The following is a 17875-nucleotide window of genomic DNA, read 5'->3' as shown; positions in this document are numbered from 1 at the left end:
AGGGTGCAGTAAGCCAGGAGGGACCGTGTGTGTTCAAAGCAGCCAGAAAGCCATTCTGCTCCATTTTCCTACCTGTTTATGTGATCTTCTGTCCATTCGGCTCTTAATGGTGGCAATGGGAAGGTGACATCTTTAACCATCTGAAGATTTTGCCTGTGAGATGAGTTTGGCTGCTATTTTGAGGCTATCTTTTATTGTCAGGTTCATCTCTGCTACCTCTAGGGACCAATAGGAAGAAAAAAAGAGTTCAATTCTGGATCTTTTAGTACCTTGGAAGGACAACTGGAGAGTGCCACACTGAGATGCAGGAGGTGGCAGATGTGTTCAGTATAACTCAGTCAGATCTTGGTGCCTTGAGTATTGATGTTGTTATGGGGGGAAACAGTACTATATCTACCTTTCTGTAGTACACGTGTTGTGGCACCGGGCTCCCCTCTGTCACTGTAAAAGCTCCCTTATCCCTGCAGTGACAGTGTTTTAGGGTAGCTGTAACTTTCTAAAGATATCCCTATGAAAACCTTGTGATTATTTGATTTTCCCATGATTTTAAGAAAATTGCAGAAAGGGTAGGCTAGGATCATGTCTAATAGATTGTGGTTACCTAAGGAGTCATTTAGTGATATCTCTAAGAATAACAGGGAGGACAATTTGCATGAAGCTGCATGAACTAAGTGCTTCTAACTTTAAATTGTAGTTAGATGGCAGCTACAGAACTTTATCTCTTTTACAATAATGATAAAAGAAGACTTAGGAATAGATAATGTTTCTTGCATGTCTCAAAAAGTCTTTTCCCATAATAGTTTATTATGAACCATCTGGTCTCATTAATGTTTTATCAAAAACCATCTGGCTGCTATATTGTTCAAGCTATTTAAGTAGTAGGACTTCCTCATAAATTAGCCAAAAGGAATGGCTATCAAACTACTGTGTAGGAACCCCAAACATTTATGTAGGTCCTACATAAACAGTTATTTTAAAAGCATATTATTCCACATTAAACTACAGAAGTCTAAATAATATATCAGTAATAAAATCTGAAATGAAGCCTATTCCCTATGCTTAATTTTTCTTCTCTTTTTACATCTTTGGTTCTTGGCCAGTTGGAACAGGGCCTACAAAGTCAAATGATGAACTGTATTAAAATAGCAAATATTAGGATTTTGTTTTTCAATAAAACTTTGCAAACAGAGGATAACTGTCACTGAGCCTCCAAAAAATGAGGCCTTTCATCGTTGTGTCTCTGCACACATACACGTTTCAGACTGTAAGCACTCTGGCAGGGTTCTTTAAAATATAACTGTACAGCACATGGCACTATTTAAAGTATAGCTGTACAGTGCCTAGTACTATGGGCAGCAAGGTACAACTGATTGTAAATTATTGCATAATACGCACTGATTTAATAAATTGTGCTTCCACTTGTAATTGTTCTATTGTTACATTTTCAGATCAATAAAAAGTGTGATCCTAAAATTAGTGCAGTTCATACTGATTGTTATTTATAGACAACCTTAAAGTTACAGTGAAGGGAGGAACTAAGGAAAGCGCATCAAAAGAATACATAGAAAGTTTAGGACAAAATTGGCAAAACAAGAGGAGTTAAATGATCTATAGGGAAGAGCCTGTGACTGACGCTGCCTGTGGAGAGAAAAGCTGACTGTAAGGAACACTTTTCTTTGATCATCTCCCCAGGTTTATTCTGGTACACACAATTCCTCTTGCATCCTCTGAATGGATGTGTATGCACAAGAGCCCTCAAAACCACTCACTATCCAACTGTGGGAGCAAATGATTTGGGCAGAATTTCCCAAAGAATCCGCAGTATGCGACTGCAGCTCCCCACAAGGCCGCTGGCCGCATGGTGTTTGTATTACGCTGACACAGAACTGGAGCACAGCCATAGTCAAACCTCACAAAATGTTCAGAAGCTAACATTAATATTTCATTGAATAACACCAGACCCATGTTTTCATCTACTACAACATTTGTAGCAATAGCTTTATTATGATTTAGAAGAAATTTTGTCTCCCTTTTGGTTTTTGTGCTTCCTTTGTTTTATTTCCCACTTATTTTGCAACTCCTTAACCCCCATTCTCATTACCTATTAATTGTCAGCTCAATCTCTCTTTCAGAACTGGAATTCCTGTTCCAGGGCCATCTGAAAGGGGTTTCTTCAGAACAAAGTAAATGCATTTTTAAGTACCCACAAAGACAAAATCGAGAATTTTGTTTAGAGATCTCTGAAGCAGGCCATGGCCCACAAAAGTAGCAGATGCACTGAGGAGAAGACCACAAACAGCAAAGAAGCCAGTGGCTCCAGAGTGTTCTGAGGAGCTGTGAGGCTGCATTGCTACTACAAGGCTAGTCAAGGCTCCTACATCTTCCCAGGGTCTCTGCAGCAGGAGCTGCCAGGGGCTGTCTGCACCTTCTGCTGTGGAAATGCACACCGTGAGGGAGGACAAAAGGAAAAAAACCCACCCCATTTCATACAGGGCTGATAGTTCAGCCCCATTGGGTACCTAGACTAAGGCCTCATGTTTCTTCTTAAAGCCATTTCATTTTTCACCTTGCTGTTGGTGCCTCCTAGTTTCAGCATGCAAAGGGGTTTTTTTTCAATGTCTTACAGACATTGGGGTAAGAACCTACCTGGGTTTTCCCACTAAAGAGAAGCAGAATGAAAAGAACAGTTCTTGAAACAAGGAGCAAGGGCTGCCAAACAGCTCAAAACTGCGTGGGCTGCTAATTGCATGGGAATTCCTTTTATATTAGGCAACAGTGTTGCCCAAAAAGACAGCAAGGTGCCATAAAAGGGGTGCTGCGAGTCAAAACAGATGGGTAGGTATGAAAGGCTGCAGCTGTCCGGAGCAGAAGGGGACAACAGTGGTGTCCTGCAAATTTGTACAAGTGGTGGCTAGGGCTAGAGTCACACCACTCCAGGTGTTTGTTATATTGCAGTTGCACATACAGACCAAGTCTTCACTATGCTGCAAAAAACGTCATATGAAACAAAGTGCTGGACTGTTCTCTGACAATTAAACATACATTTTATTTGCTCTATCATGGGACTGAAACTGGTGTTCTTGCTGCTTGTACTGCCCTTGTTTGTCTGAATGACGCATCGATTTGGGTGAGTAGCATCTGTAACGGGTGATGCAAGTAACATTGGGTGGGTGGTTTTCTTATTGCCAGTACTACCCTCTTTGCAGCCTGGAGACAGAAATGCACTTCCTCCTGCAGAACTGGTCACAGTCAGCATGAGCTGGGGCTGCTTTAGTTCTTCCACACTGTCCAGCCTCACCAATGCCAATACACCACAGTGCGAACAATGCAATTTCTAAGAGAGAAGGAAGACCAGCTGTGTCCCGAGAGGAAGTGTTAGTATGAAAGGAAACGAGCAACTGGTACTGGGAAAGCATGAACTGCAGCCATTCTTTTGGCTAGGACCTTGTGACAGCACACTTTACTACTGAGAATCTTATTTCAACAGTATATACTCATTCGTCTCATTCCTTTCCCCCATGATTTCAAGCAAACAATTCCTGTTGGTGTCAAGACCAAAGCATTCACATGAGCATCAGCTTTAGGAAGCTTTGCAGCTAGATAAAATGCAGTGGAGCTCCTACTACAGCCTTGCTTATAACATGGCACATCCAGATCTCTTTTCCAGTTTCTGATACTCACAAAAGGTGAGAATATAATATCCTTGAGCTCTCTACCCTCCACCAACTTTGACTGAAGTTTTACTGTCTCTCCAAAATGAAAGGGGACAGGTTAAAGATGGGCTAGGCTCACCACCCTCTGGTAACTAGAGAACCCAGAAAAAGTCAAGCTTGCTCTAACTGACCTATTTGCGGTGCTCTTTCTCAAGCAGAGTCCCCAGTAGAAGTTTTTCCTACGAAAGGACTTAAGAATTTGGTGCACTATTTTTGAACTTCATAAGAAAATTGATCTTCCCATCCAAAAAACCTATATAGCCATTATATAGCTCTAGCTGCTTTCACAAGATTTGTTTCACTGACTGAAGTGCAAGTAACAAACAATGAATACAAGTAGGATGATCTCTTGACTCCACTCCATCTTCAGTCTGTCAATGGCTGAAATGATAACAAACCTAAGAGTAAACAAAACAGTAAATCTCTCTCTGCTATTAGACAGGTTCTCATCTATTGATAAATCTACATAATCTTCCTTGCTCTAGGCAGCAATCTAGGCATTGCAGATATATCCTCATAAAACCTAAGAAGGAAAGGATTTTGCAAGCCACGTACTGCAGTAATTCAAACTAGATTTACTGCAGCCTTTTTGATGGCTTCTCTTTTGTTTTTTTTTTCAACACAAGTTAAAAAGTATGACATTTGTAATTTAGGAAAGCAATTTTTTATTAAAGAAATTCTAATAAAGAAAACAATGTTAACTAAGGAAAAAAATAATATTTTCAAATTTTAACAGCTGGTCTTAGTAAAATAGCAAGTGAAACATCAGCTCAAAAAATCCTCAAGTAGTGCCCTAACACTTAGAGAAAGCCAGTAATTCCTGAAGTCTGTGAAATTACAGACAGAAGCATCACCTGATGTTCGTACACAACATCTTGTCTTCCAGGAATTTATTGTTCCAAGAGCCTGTAAAAATTTACATCAATGAACCCACAGAGTCAAATTCTCAGTTAACTTAAGCCTCACTTATACTCAGCTCAGAAGAGCAATGTTGATTTACCTCAAATGAGGGTTTACACATAGCAATTTCAAATATTTCCCTTGGTACAGAGTAAGCAAAGATACAAATTCGTAAGTATATTCAGCATAACTTGGCACCTGGCCAGCTTTTAACCCCATTTAAAAACTCGGAGTAACCCTACAAATTCTCATGCATCCACTGCACTACAGGGGGTCTAACTTAAAAATCAGCAAATTGAGAATGGAGAGCAATGTTTGCAAATTGAAAGAAATGTAACAGAGGCATTAAAAAAAAAAAAAAAAAGGGAAAAAGAAGCCAAGATATGTCAGTTAACTATGCAGAGCAAGCTTTGCTCAGTTGTCAGTGTTTCTCTTCACGCTATGGTGGTTTGAATCATTTTGCAGTAAGCAAAATTACTTTAAATAGAGATTACTGTAAATGAGCAGACAACTGAGCTTAAACACAAATTGGATGCAAGGTCTATATGAGCCAACTTTACCTTACAGTTCTGCAGGGGAGAACAGCCTGTTTTGTCTGGGTAGCACTGACCACACTGTGGTACCTGGCATGTTATTAGCTCCAGGGGCAATCATAAGAAATTCACTCCATATCCATTTCTCTGCAAGAGAAGTTCCTACTGCCCCAGGTGTTCATGATTAGGGTGCCAATAAAGAGCATCCCTTGCCATCTATCTTCCTTTCCCTTTTATAATTATGAAAAAAAATATTACTGCTTCTGTAAACTGCTATTTTCCCAGCAGGTTGAACTAAATGTTAGTTATTTCAGGTACCAATTAAAGCATAGATCTCTATGAAAGTAAAGAACAATGAAGTGATTCCCACTGACATGATAAGCAAGTTTCAAAGTTCTCAACCCAATACAGAATCAAAATGGCTGGATTTCAAAAAACAGGAGCTGATTCTTGCCCACTATAAAAGCTGTTTTTCTTTCAGCCTCTATCCTTATTCTGCCATGTACAACAGCTGAGGACATTTTGCTTGGTAGCAGATTTATTGATCCAATTTTCCCAGCTTTTCCTGGAATGTCCGTGCTCCCTCTCACCAAATCTTTCTACACAGAGCCAGGGAAGTGCTGCAGAACTGCAGTCAGAAATTACAGGTTGGTCAGCAATTACACTCACTGTACTCCCATATTTTTCAAAATCCTAATCCATATGTATTGCATCGTACATGCGTATGGTGAGACCATGAGACATAGTTAAGATCTGATTGGCAGAGCTGTCCTGAATCACCACCTCTGAGGAAGAAAACACCACATTGATACCATTTCCTTCCATTTATTTATTTTATTCAGTAAATACTATGCTTCCTTGTTTTTAAAAGTTGTTTTATGGAGAACATGTGGTTTGTGGTCTCCACATTCATACTAAAGCATAATATTTATGCTGCACATCTGTCTACTAAAAACTGCTTTTAGGAATCAGCTTCCAGCTATCAGTGAATTCCACCAGCTTACCCCTTTCCCTGCCCCAGTGTCTGGCATAACAGCCATGTAACAGTGCTGTACAGTGTGTGCAGGTAACTGGCAAACAACGGGAACATTGCACAACTACCAGTCAGATTGTAAGAGTGATAAATACGGCTTCTAGCAGATGGAAGCTCTTTCATACTTGCTGTTTTGGCAAGTGTAAAAAGCACAGATCACTACAGCAGCTAGACTTATTTCAGCTGTCACTAACAACCTTTGAAGAAAGATGCTTACAACCCCTGGGAAAAAGTCAGGGTGCTCTATGACCTTTTGCAAGTATGATTTATTAACATCCAACTAAATTGGTTACAGAGACAAAAATAATAAATCAAACTGTGCATCAAGGTGTTCCAACATTATTACAAATTTTTTGAGTAAGTGAAGCAGAAAACAGGAATGATCTTGACTACAGAAAGTTTTCTCAAAAATCTGAAAGTCAGTGATAATTCTAACACACAAGATACCTTTCTTCATTCTGAAATCACTAATGCCCTATCAAAACAAACAACAAATTCAGCATTTAGCAGCTTTGCATATGTAATACCTCATACATGTGGTATATTTTTCCAACACTGGAACTAATAAAATCTTGTTAACGTAAATACAAGACTGCCCGATTCTCAGGGATACCAACCATCTCAAAGGTGCAGAACTGGAGTTCATCACCTCTTGTGCATCAGCCTCCTCAACACTCATAAGCTTTAATACAGTTTTGTTTTACACAACAAAAACACCAAATCCACAATTTATATAAAAAATGAACTGCTGAAAATAATTTTTTAACATATGGCAACTATTTATGTGGAAAATTTCTCTTATTGCTTTCAAAAGCTGCAGCAAGAACAGTAAGAACTGAGCAGTACAATAATACATTTGGTGGCAAGTTACAGCATTTACTAAGTTTCAACAGAAAAGCCAGATAATATGTGCAGTTCCTTATGAACCCACAGCTGCTGGAGTAAGTTGCACCCACCAGCAGCTAGAAAATAGAAAGGATGAGTTAGTTAATACTGTGAATTTTATTTATAGTAGGCATAATCCATTAATGAAAACACACTCAAGCAGAAAAACCCTTCCATTTTAACTTCACTCCTTTGAATAGCACCGTCTGGCTCTAGCCCTTGCAAGATGTATTCAGTTATGTGAAGAAGTTGGATTTCATCCTTTTCTCTATTATATATACACTGTGGGCCAAGTTTTGCACTCCTTTTCAGCTTGCCTCCTCTGTATGAGTTGTACACAAAAAAAAAAAGATAAGAAAAAAAGCTGTATTGAACAAAATAAGACATGCTGAAAATTTCCTGCTCTGTAAAGCTGGTTATCTAGAAGAGATGACAGAAGACAAAAGCAGATATGAGGACATTAATTAGGAGTATGCCAAACAGATGTAGCTGCATGTTTCCATAGCACACTACCCAAACCAGGCTGTGGTCTGACTCCAGAGTGCAAGTGGGAAGAAAGACCTGTTCAGAGTCAAGGAAAAGATACAGAAGTAGGCCACAATGTTTACGGGGAAAGTTTTTAACTATAGCTTTTAGGAATGATTTGTCAATTTAAAAGCTTGTTAGAACGGACTGTTTTCCTATTCTTCAGAAATTTTTTTAATAAAGAGAAAATGGGACACCGAATAAGGACTTTCAGATATGAGAGTCCACATAGAAAATCTATACAGGACTGTAAACAGCTGAGGGAAAGTGGGTAGCATGGCAAAGGGTGAGGTTTTTGTTAGGTTGGTGGTTTTTGGTTTTTGGGTTTTTTTTTGAGACCAGCATTGGACCTTTGTGCAACCCCAAAGCTGTCCCTGGTTGTACATTCTGGCCCCGTGAATTTGTGTTCCTTTCTGCACAGTGATCTGGCTTCAATACTAAACTGCCAGATAATAAGGTGACTGTGTTTGCAGCCACCACCTCCTTCAGGGGCCAGGTTTTAAAAGAAGCCAGCAATCCTCTTTCAGGTCCTTCAAAAACTTGGTGGTGGAAGAACAGATCTCTAGGATGTTGCCTTCTCAAAATTTTGGCTGTTTTCACTCTTCCTTCAAAGCATCTAATTTTCCAAGCTCTGTATAAAGAACCTAAGTACTTTGCTGGATCTGTATTTCAAAAAGTAGATCAGTGCTGGCAAACTAACACATAAAGCATATCTCAGAGAGCAGAGATTAAGGAATACAATGATTAATGGTGCACTCCAGTTTCACTTAGTCTAAAGGGCACTTCATGCTATCAAGAGTAGTCTCCTAAACAAGTTACACTGTTTCATAATCCCAAGTTTACACTGCACCAAAATCAGTAACTGTCAAGTCTGCCAATCTGGAAGTAAGAGTTGTGGGTTTCTGTTTCTACGAATGCTATTTCCCCAGAATTTTTTTCTTTCTTTGCTGTGTAATATGAAAACTGAGCCAGTGTTTTAACACCTAAAGGCCTGAGCTGCTCCATCATCTTGATGTAAGTTTATAGTGAGTTTTTACTTTGTGAAGGGATACACAAAAGAAAGGCAGTGCTAGATAAGTGCTTCTCAAACTGCTCTCCAAAATCGTATTAAGTAATGTTTATAAAGTCATCAAATAAGAGAGCTGTAACAGCAGGCCATGGTCATCAGGAAATTTGAAGACTGATCAATTGAGCTAAACAGCTTGGGGATCACTGCTCTGTATGAAAGGAAGCAGTAAGTTGCCTGATACATTCTTTTTACCATTCAGGGTACAAATGGGGGAAAAAAAGTTCCTCAATGTCAGTTATTAAAAACAACAGCTGTCTTAATTATATTGCAGAAAGCTAATCTAAGTTTTGCACCCATTAACACATCTGAAGTTTTGGGGAAGAAAATTACCAAAATTTCATATTTTACCAAGAATAACTGTATAGAGTATATTAAGGTTTGTGAGTGATGAATATATTTTTATGCAGAAATACACAGAAGTAACATCAAGACAATTTTCTTCCACTTCTTAATATACAGTTGACAGAAGTTTAACAACTAAACCCAATTGTTTCATACAAAACTAAGCAGGGACATGTATACTGCAGTTGGAAACATGGGCTCAGAGGATCATTAACAACTGGCTACATCGTGTTTGTAGATGTGTATCAGAGATTTACAAAAGGAGTTATTTCTTGTGCGATGATTTTGCTTCATGTATTTAAGAAATGCCCTGGATTATTCTCAGGCATTATTCTTCTGGAGATGATAGTAAAATTCTGAAGTTTACCTTCTTGATATGGAATTTTGCTGAAGAAAATTTTATATAAGGTACTACTCAGCCCAATGCTTCCTGTCATTAATCAAATGTATTTTAGACATTTTAGATTGTAAGATACAAGGCAACACTGCCAGTCTGACTTCTCAAAAATCATGACTCAAGCACCCAGTACGAGATTAGTTTCGTTTAACATCTGCTAATTTTAATGCATTACAATTCTTTAACTTTGCCTTTTGGTCTCTAATTCTTTAACTTCAGATGCTACCAACTATTAGGTCATATGACAAAGTATAGGGAAATCCCCTCCATACATAGACAATACAAACCCAGCAATCAGATCAGACAGTAATCACAGTAGCTGCCAAATATGACAATGAGCAAGTTTAATGCATCCTCCACAAATTTTGCTCCCTTTCTTAAAAGCTTTTTTTTTTAATTTCCCTTGCCCTCTTTTGTTGTTAAATGAATGCTATTTTTAGTATAAATGATAATTACCAACAGCAAGGATAGTTACAAATATCAACTCATTTCTGTGCCAAGTTTTGACTTTTAATACAAGAATAAAACACAGGAAGGGAACAAGCCATGAAGAGATCCTCACTTTCCTTGAAAAGCCCAACAGCCCCCAAAGGTTAAGATTTCCTTTGGAATCAATGCCCAGATTTTGTCTCCATATTGACGTGAACCTTGCCTTGTAAGCTGTTGGCGTAGTAGTCAAGTCTTTAAAAGACGTATTAAATAGAAAGAATTATGCTAACTTCATTGGTAATAAATTACATAAATGATAGTGAGACAGAGTTCCTGGGCAAAGTGAAAAATGGTGAAAAAACATTTATCTGCCTATAAGACAATGGGCCTTCAAGGTAACAGAAAGCAAAATTCAAATATACATCTAAATCTGACATCACCGATTTGTTTTAAAATGGAAGCATTCATAGTATTTCCTTCATGTTACATATAATACATGGGTACATTTTTAATGGGTTTTCTTTAGGACAATACCGCACACAGTAAAGTGCAAGCTTTTCTAAGCTACTAGTCCCCCTAGGAGTCTCCCTTATCCGTGCCACGTCCAGTTGTTCCAATCGTAAGCCAGTTTAACATGCCAACAACATTTGGGTTTGTTTTGTGTCATTGAAGTGGCATGTAAGAAAAAGAAAAGGAGGTGATGGTAATGAGAGGATACAGATCTATAACTTGGAAACTGCATTGTTGCCAGAGAGTCACAGACACAGAGAACAAACTTGAAGAATCGTGGGTCAGGCTTGAGTTGCAGATAGGTTGGAATGCAAATTATTCTCTTAATGACTGTGGCATTGTGATTTGATGGGAAAAACAAAAATACCACCCATCTCTATAATCTTCATTCAAAAGTGCAACTTCTGCTACATTTGTTTCCTGCTAAATTTCTGACCTATGGTTTCGTAGTTTCACAAACCTAGCTGTATGTATAAAATTACAGGGAAGGGATGCAATTGATTTAGTGCAAGACACTTGAATATTTATCTGAACATAACAAACAGAGGAAGATCAAAGACTCCATACACTTCTCCATAAGGCAGATGGTCATTTTTTAAATATAATATCTTAAATATGCTGTTTATTTCTTAAGAGGTAGAAAATATCAAAATACTAAGAAAAAAATTTCTAGCTTAAAACAATGTTTGCTTACTTTTTAAAAAGTCTTACTGTTGCAATTTTTAGGTTAATCAAAAAACAAGTGAAGCTATGGAAGCACAGGATTTCGTGCTCTGTATAGATTTTACTTACTGGAAAAAGAGAGAGCTTCTTAATCTAGTCAGTGCTCAAGCAGTATATACAAATGATCTCCTCCTCTTGCCCTGTTGGGGGCTATAAATCTGAAGTGGAAGTTTTTCCAAGTGGAAAATTTTAGCGATTCCTGAATTTCTAGCACTACACTTAGCCAGGTACAGTTTACGTATAAGGCAGTAGAACCACTGATGCAAGCTCAGAACTACCTCCTTCCATAATGCTAAGGAGAAAGCTAATAGAAACAAAAGCTTGTTTAAATCTTTTCTATAGGCAGAAAAAGATCATACTCAGATTCCAGTATCAGCTGATAATCTGATTTAGCAATTTATACCAGCCCAGAGACAGCTGAACTACTCATTGAACTGTGGAAGCCTACTTACAGTTTGAGTTACTAAGGCTTGCACTCTGATTTCTCAGCACAGCTAGGAGATGCTGATGCTATTGTCTCCAATGCAATTCAATAAGGCATAAGTTAACTCAAAACTGACATTATTACACATTGGAAAAGTAGTGTAAAAGCTTTTCTTTGCCCTCTTGCTGTTAACATTCAGTACTATTTATTAAATATTTTATAAAAAGAAGTTAGGGTATTTATACTCATATTTATATTCAATCACTGCAATAGTCAAAGTAAAGGAAACAAATTATCAGATTCTAAATTAAGCACAATTCTGGAGATATGCACACTTGCACACATACACACACTCCACACATATTATATATGTGTCTGTGTGTATATATATATAGATATTTATAGGTGTGTATGTATAGATATATTTTATATATACTTCTTTCAAATCAGATTCAAGAATACAGCACAGAGAATCTTCACTTAGCTCCTCTTTCACCAGAGGACAGGATTGTCCAGTTTGGAAAAACCAGGTTCTTTTCTAAGGTTCAAGTAGGTTCCATTGCTCACCCAGGAGTCATCGTTGGATTTCCTATCAAAGATTAAACAAATGTCTTAAATGTAAAGCTTATATTTTCCATACATATACTGTGTAATGCAATGTAGCACTATGCACAGATACCCAATCCAGCCCATGAACCAGGGGCAGTGCAACTCAGTACAGCCTTGAAACAAGGCAATATAGCTTGGAGAGTCAAACTGGTATGTCTGCACTCGGCCTTGGAGATGCACCTCAATAGCTGAGTGTTCAGCTGAGATCAACACTCTTATTTCACTGTCACATGCCAGTGCCTAGAACTTAAAACTACAGTTCAGTTTTATTTCATGGTCTCAAAGGCAGCCTTGAGTGCAAAGTGGAAGCTTTCCTTTACCTCTCCAAAGACAGTTATTGCATAAAGATAGCCTATAGCTCTCAGTCAAGAAGTGAGACTCATTGTACTAGATACCATACGCTGAAGGAATCAGCCTGCTTTTAATCTAGTGTGCAACATTTTTGGCACAACAGCTAATTATTCTTTTAAGTAAATCAAGGCTTGTGATTTGTTGAAGAGAGAAATCACTATTGAAAAGCCAAACACATAATTCATGTCTATTCTTAACAGTGGGTAACATTTTTGCTATATAGTAATTAAATTCTTTATTCTGTTATTTAAATCTACAGCAAAAATCTCAATTTTCAAATCCTTATTGTGAGGATTTAAATCCTCATCCTTATTCACAATTCTCATTGTGAATATACAATTACTAAGTATTAGACTTTGCCTCTATCCTGCTGGAAGCAACATTTGCTTCTCCTTAGTAGGTGTGATTGACATCTGATAGGTTAGCTCACCAGCTTGTCAAACATGTAGTGGTCAGGTGCAAAAAGGGAATAGCTCAATTTGAAACATTTCTGCGTTCCTCAGAAGTACAGTACCTATCTATCCAGAAAAAAATTAGGATCCCAGATCTGTTAACTGTGCTACACAGGCCCATACAACCTTCACCTTGACTCCAGCTCTTTTATTGCAAGAGAACAGAGAAGCTGGAGGGCAAAAGGCCACATCCTCACTAGCATTCATTTTTGTCTTTCAATGGCTGAAGTCTCCTGTTAATTGATTTACAACAGGAAGAAATAAAGTGCCCTCTGAATGATAATTCTCTCCCCATGAAAGAGGGGAAACATTCAAAAATAGCCCTGGAAATGAAAGGCTCCAACTCTGCAAACTTCTGCACAAGGCAATCCCACTGAATTCAGCAGAAGTTCAGCAGAGGTAATTAAGCTAAATCCAGCTACTTCACCTTGCTTGAAAGAATCAAAGATGCTACATTCACTCAGGCAAATTCAAACATAGATTAAATATCAATTGCCATCAAAGCAAAAAAATTAGAAAGAAATTCAGGGATGGACTAATGAAAAAGCAATATATAATTCTGAGTTTTAACTAAGTCTGGAGTGTTCTACATTGCCAAAGTACAAAAATCAAGAATATAGAAGAAACCTGGAAAAAACTGGAGCCTGCTCTATGGCAGTTTAGAATCAGATCTATAATAAGAATTTAAATAAATGATAGTATATGCTAATTATTATATAGTACCTGAAAAATCTGGGCTGATGCTCTAGATTGTTTTCTTCCAGCACCTTCCGTCGTTCTCTCTGTAGCTGCTCGATCCTCTGCTTTTGCATTTCAGCTCCTTCAATATCCCCTTCCTCCAGAAACCTGTAGCATCAGCAGTGATAAGAGAACACAATTGGTGCTCCTGTCCCCCATCTTTGTTAGATCCTCTAGAGCTCCAGAATCTAGTCTTTACAGCAGGCAGTTCACACTGTTTGAAAGGTCAACAGCTACATCTGCAGACAACCACACCGTCAAAAAGCCCTTAAGAAAAAGTAACTCTCATAACAAGCTCAGAGTCACCATTACATTAGATTCTTTTCCTTGAAAGTTAGCAACAGTAGAAAATCCACCACAGAGAGAAATTTCAAGTGTCTCAGGTTTTGGCTATTGAAACACAGTATACTCAACATCCAGTACCTGAAGTACCGAAGTTTTAACATCTTTGGAAAGGCAGTTATCCAGAAGCATCCAAGAACTAATTTTAGGAAACACGAGTCCATAATGACTAGACCATCTCTTGAAAAGTGATTAAAATGTCTGTTTCAGACGCATATTAGTGTAGAAATAGAAACACATTGCAGGTATCTACACAAAATAGAGCTTAGGGTAAAGTGAGCGTACAGAAGATTAAGAACTATTTGAGGAAGATCTTTATGAGTTAAAACTTCTTACCTTTGGTCCGGCCTAAAACGTGTATCAGTGGATGGGAGTAATGACCTAGTTTGCAGGTCCAGTTCATTTAACTCCAGTGCAAATTGAGTAAATCCATACCAATGTTCATAATCGTTAGGCATCGGATCTACAGAAGAAAAGAGTACATTCAGAATTCCAATTAAATGCTATTATCTTCAGAAGGAAAATTCCAAGCTTCCCTCAGTCATCTGTTCATCTCAACCACAGTCTCAATTCTAGGGGAAGATGAATTTTTTAATAATGTGACAAAAGACAACAGCCCCCTTGATAATTGCACTGCAACAAAACAGATTTCTGTTCTCTCAGCTGAATCAGAGTACCACTGTGATGAAGGCCACGCTATTATCATAGTGCTTTTTCAAACTACAGTAGACAAAACCCTACCTGTTTGGGAGCAGTTCAGATATGGCTGTCGTTACAGAGTTGAGCTTTGGGAGCTATCCTCCAATGTCTAATACATGAAATACACAACACTTGTCCACACAAAAAGTGGGGGGGTTTGTTCCTTCCCCCCCCCCCCTTTTTAGAGTCCTCAATACTCACTTCATGCCCAAATAAGAAAATGAAGGAGAATGGAGAAAATGCAGGAAGCCATGGTATTAAGTTCTTCATATTATTTAAGTTAAATGATTTAAGTTAAATGATGTATTCTTCTGGTCTAAATTCTAAATGCTTGACAAAAATCTAATATGCCACATAGAAATAACAAGAAGCTGGGGCCTAATAAAGAGATAAAAATAGTAAGCTTATTCTCAAGCAGATCTTAAGTTCTGTATGCTACCCATTCTGATCACTAACTTGCTCTCCATATGCAGTTTGAAGATGAAGTTGTCCCACAGTATAAACTTTCATGCCACTTCCCAAAGAGTCGATGCACAACTTTCCCGGCTTTATCCATGACACTGCCTTCTATCTCATGTGCATTTGGATTCCAATACTTTGCCTAGAATTAAAAGGAACATAGGGGAAAAAAGGTGCACAGGAGTTCAAGTGTGAGTGATTTTGCCATCTCAGTAGTAAGTAGTACCATGCTGTAGAATAGTTTTCTGAAATGAAAATATTCATTCAGGTGTGCGTTACAGTATCATATGCAAACAACAGCTGTTAATACTGTTAATCAGCTTATTAAAATACTAATATTGAGCATTGTATTTATTTTGCTTGCCTTTTTTTAGGGGCAGTACTAGGTGAAGCATAGCTGACCTTGAATTTTGCCCAACAACAGGTAACACTGACTCCTGACTTTGCTATCTACATCTTCCCCAAATTTGCAGAAGAGGAAGAGAAGGAACTGATACAGTAATCTCCACTTTAGACAATTTACAATATCAAAGGTGTAAGATTTGCAGGCTCTCAATCTTTAAAATTTGAACTCTAAACATTCACTGCAACTCTGCAAATTACAGTACTTTCAAATAAGCATTTGGAGAAAAAAAAAATCACCCTAATGCTTCTTAAAAAGCACAAAATATACAGGAAACTTTCCTTCTGCTGCTAAGCATGCCATGCTGCATAGTTATGCTGAAGTACTTAGCTTGTATCTGTATGGTCTGTTTCCATGTAAAGCACAGCCTTTCTACAGCAATCAGATACAGAAAATGCAGGTTAAGTCTCCTAGCATGCTTTGCAAAACTATTTCTCAGGTTAGAAATTTTGGCAGTGTTTTAGGTTTTCACTGATTTTCCTTTACTAGGAACAAGTCATCTATTGCCAAAATTAATTTTAATTTCAGTTATAAGGGCATTTCCTGAGGTAGTAGTATCTTGATGCCTTGTACTGAAGCAAAAGCTTTGAGTAACACCACAACCTCTCACTTAAACTCCTCCGGGTACCCGCAAAGGGCTAGAAAAGAGCATTGGGTGAAGCACCCTGCATAAGCACTGGTTCCATAGTTGCCGAATGTTTGCAACCACAGCACATGCCAATGGGTGAGCAGGAGGCATGTGGTAAACCAGTGTCAGTAAACACCTTGTGCCTACCTCTCTCATCAAACACAGAATAGGTTTTTCACCATATTTCTTCCTTTCCTTTCCTCATATTTTTCCGCATCTCCAGTAGAATCACTTGAGAAAGCTGTTACTTCTCTTTCTCACCTGGCTTTACTTACTGAGGGGCAGTTCCTTCAGAGCTAAAGTTTCTCATAGAATCACAGGTAATTACAAGCAGAACTATAGGAAAATAGAGCTTGTAAGCAGTTGTATTGAGCTTCGGCAGAGAGCATCCACCCACTGCTGTGTCTGTTAGAAAAGGCACTCCGAACATTGCTGTGGTTACCTTTATGAAAGTCAGTTTGCAGTGGCAAGTGTCATCGTTAAGATTTTTGATGATGATCTCTCCATAGTGTTCAATCCATCTTTGCCCACTTAAGATGTTATGGATGCAAGATGTCACCTTGTTCCATGCAAAGTGGTCTTTAAAACTGTAAGAAAAACACACATAAGAAAAATCTCATGCCATGTTCAACTGAGCTCATAAACTTGTGAAAAAAAATTGCAGAGAACTTGATTAGAAAAACCCCACGATTTTTTTTTCTGGAATGCCTCAACTTCTTGTTCCATACCTTCTCAAAAACAAACCCTATGACAACAATCCTGTCTCCCAGAAAAAGCTTTTCACTTCTGCTATAAACGTTGGTCTTGAATTCAGTTTTCTCACAATTTACTTTTCCCTCATCACCAGTTCTAAGTTTCCAAAAGTAATCATTCTAATATCTTCTACTGACTGAAATGCCCATTTCACAGCTTGTAACACAGTGACAACTGAAAACACAAGGACATGGGCCACCGGAGTGTGAGAGACTGAAGGAGTTCATGTCTCAAACATTGCGGTGGGGCAAGTTCTGCTTAGTGACTAACTGCATAACAACGAACTCTGTGGAGCAAGGAACCTAAGGTGGAAAGAAGTCAATCAGCGTCCATCAGCAACAGGAGGGAGAGGGCGTGCTGGAGGGTGTACAGCTCCCAGTTCTGCTGTGCTGTTCTGATGTGCTGAGCAGCGCAGCCCACCGTGTATGGCCAAAGATCACGTCAGCAGGGAAGGGGAAGCTACTCCCCGAATGACCTCCAAGCCCGCGGCCCAAAGGCTACCTAATTAGCCTAATGAGTTTGAGTGCCCACCCAAAGGAGGGCAAAGGATGATAAAAGGACACAAACTGAAGCCCCATGCACATGCACCCACTGGAACCGGACCCCTTGGCTGATGAACAAACGCTAGATCCAGGACTAGTGAAATCTTCCTCTTCTCTTTCTCCCTCTCCCTTTTCCTTTCCGTAATCCCTACATCTCATCCCTTCAGACATAAACCGTTGACCAAGTCTGGGACTAGGAGTGGATCCAGCTGCCCCTGGGCTCGTCTCTGAGGAGGAGTCTAGAAAGCAAGGGGGTCTGCTCAGAACCTCATGACTCAACGGGAAAGATCTCCTTATTGTCTTCCCTGAATTGATTCCCAAATAAGCAAGGCCTGCAGTATATGTTTGGTGATGTAGGGTATAGCACGTTACAAAGTTTACTGACATAGTTTCATGCCAATTTTTGTTGTGAGCAT

At 38.7% G+C, this 17875-nt stretch overlaps 1 protein-coding gene across 7 annotated transcripts in view; it reads right to left on the bottom strand.

Annotated features, from left to right (window-relative positions):
- Window positions 1-11671: 11671 nt before the first annotated feature.
- OSBPL3 (oxysterol binding protein like 3) overlaps window positions 11672-17875 on the bottom strand; it is a 91459-nt gene continuing 85255 nt past the window's right edge. For all 7 annotated transcript variants that reach the window (XM_049798113.1, XM_049798119.1, XM_049798118.1 and 4 more), the window contains 5 exons: window positions 16607-16751; window positions 15131-15275; window positions 14312-14438; window positions 13619-13741; window positions 11672-12072 (listed from right to left, as the gene is read on the bottom strand). In XM_049798113.1, coding sequence (XP_049654070.1) covers window positions 11976-12072; window positions 13619-13741; window positions 14312-14438; window positions 15131-15275; window positions 16607-16751 — 637 coding nt within the window. In that variant the 3' untranslated portion in view covers window positions 11672-11975. The remainder of the gene's footprint in view (window positions 12073-13618; window positions 13742-14311; window positions 14439-15130; window positions 15276-16606; window positions 16752-17875) is intronic.

Source organism: Accipiter gentilis, chromosome 4 (genome assembly GCF_929443795.1).
Source record: "Accipiter gentilis chromosome 4, bAccGen1.1, whole genome shotgun sequence".
Classification (NCBI taxonomy): domain Eukaryota; kingdom Metazoa; phylum Chordata; class Aves; order Accipitriformes; family Accipitridae; genus Astur; species Astur gentilis.
Note: the sequence above shows the minus strand (reverse complement) of the source record. Positions and strands in the feature narration are given on the sequence as shown.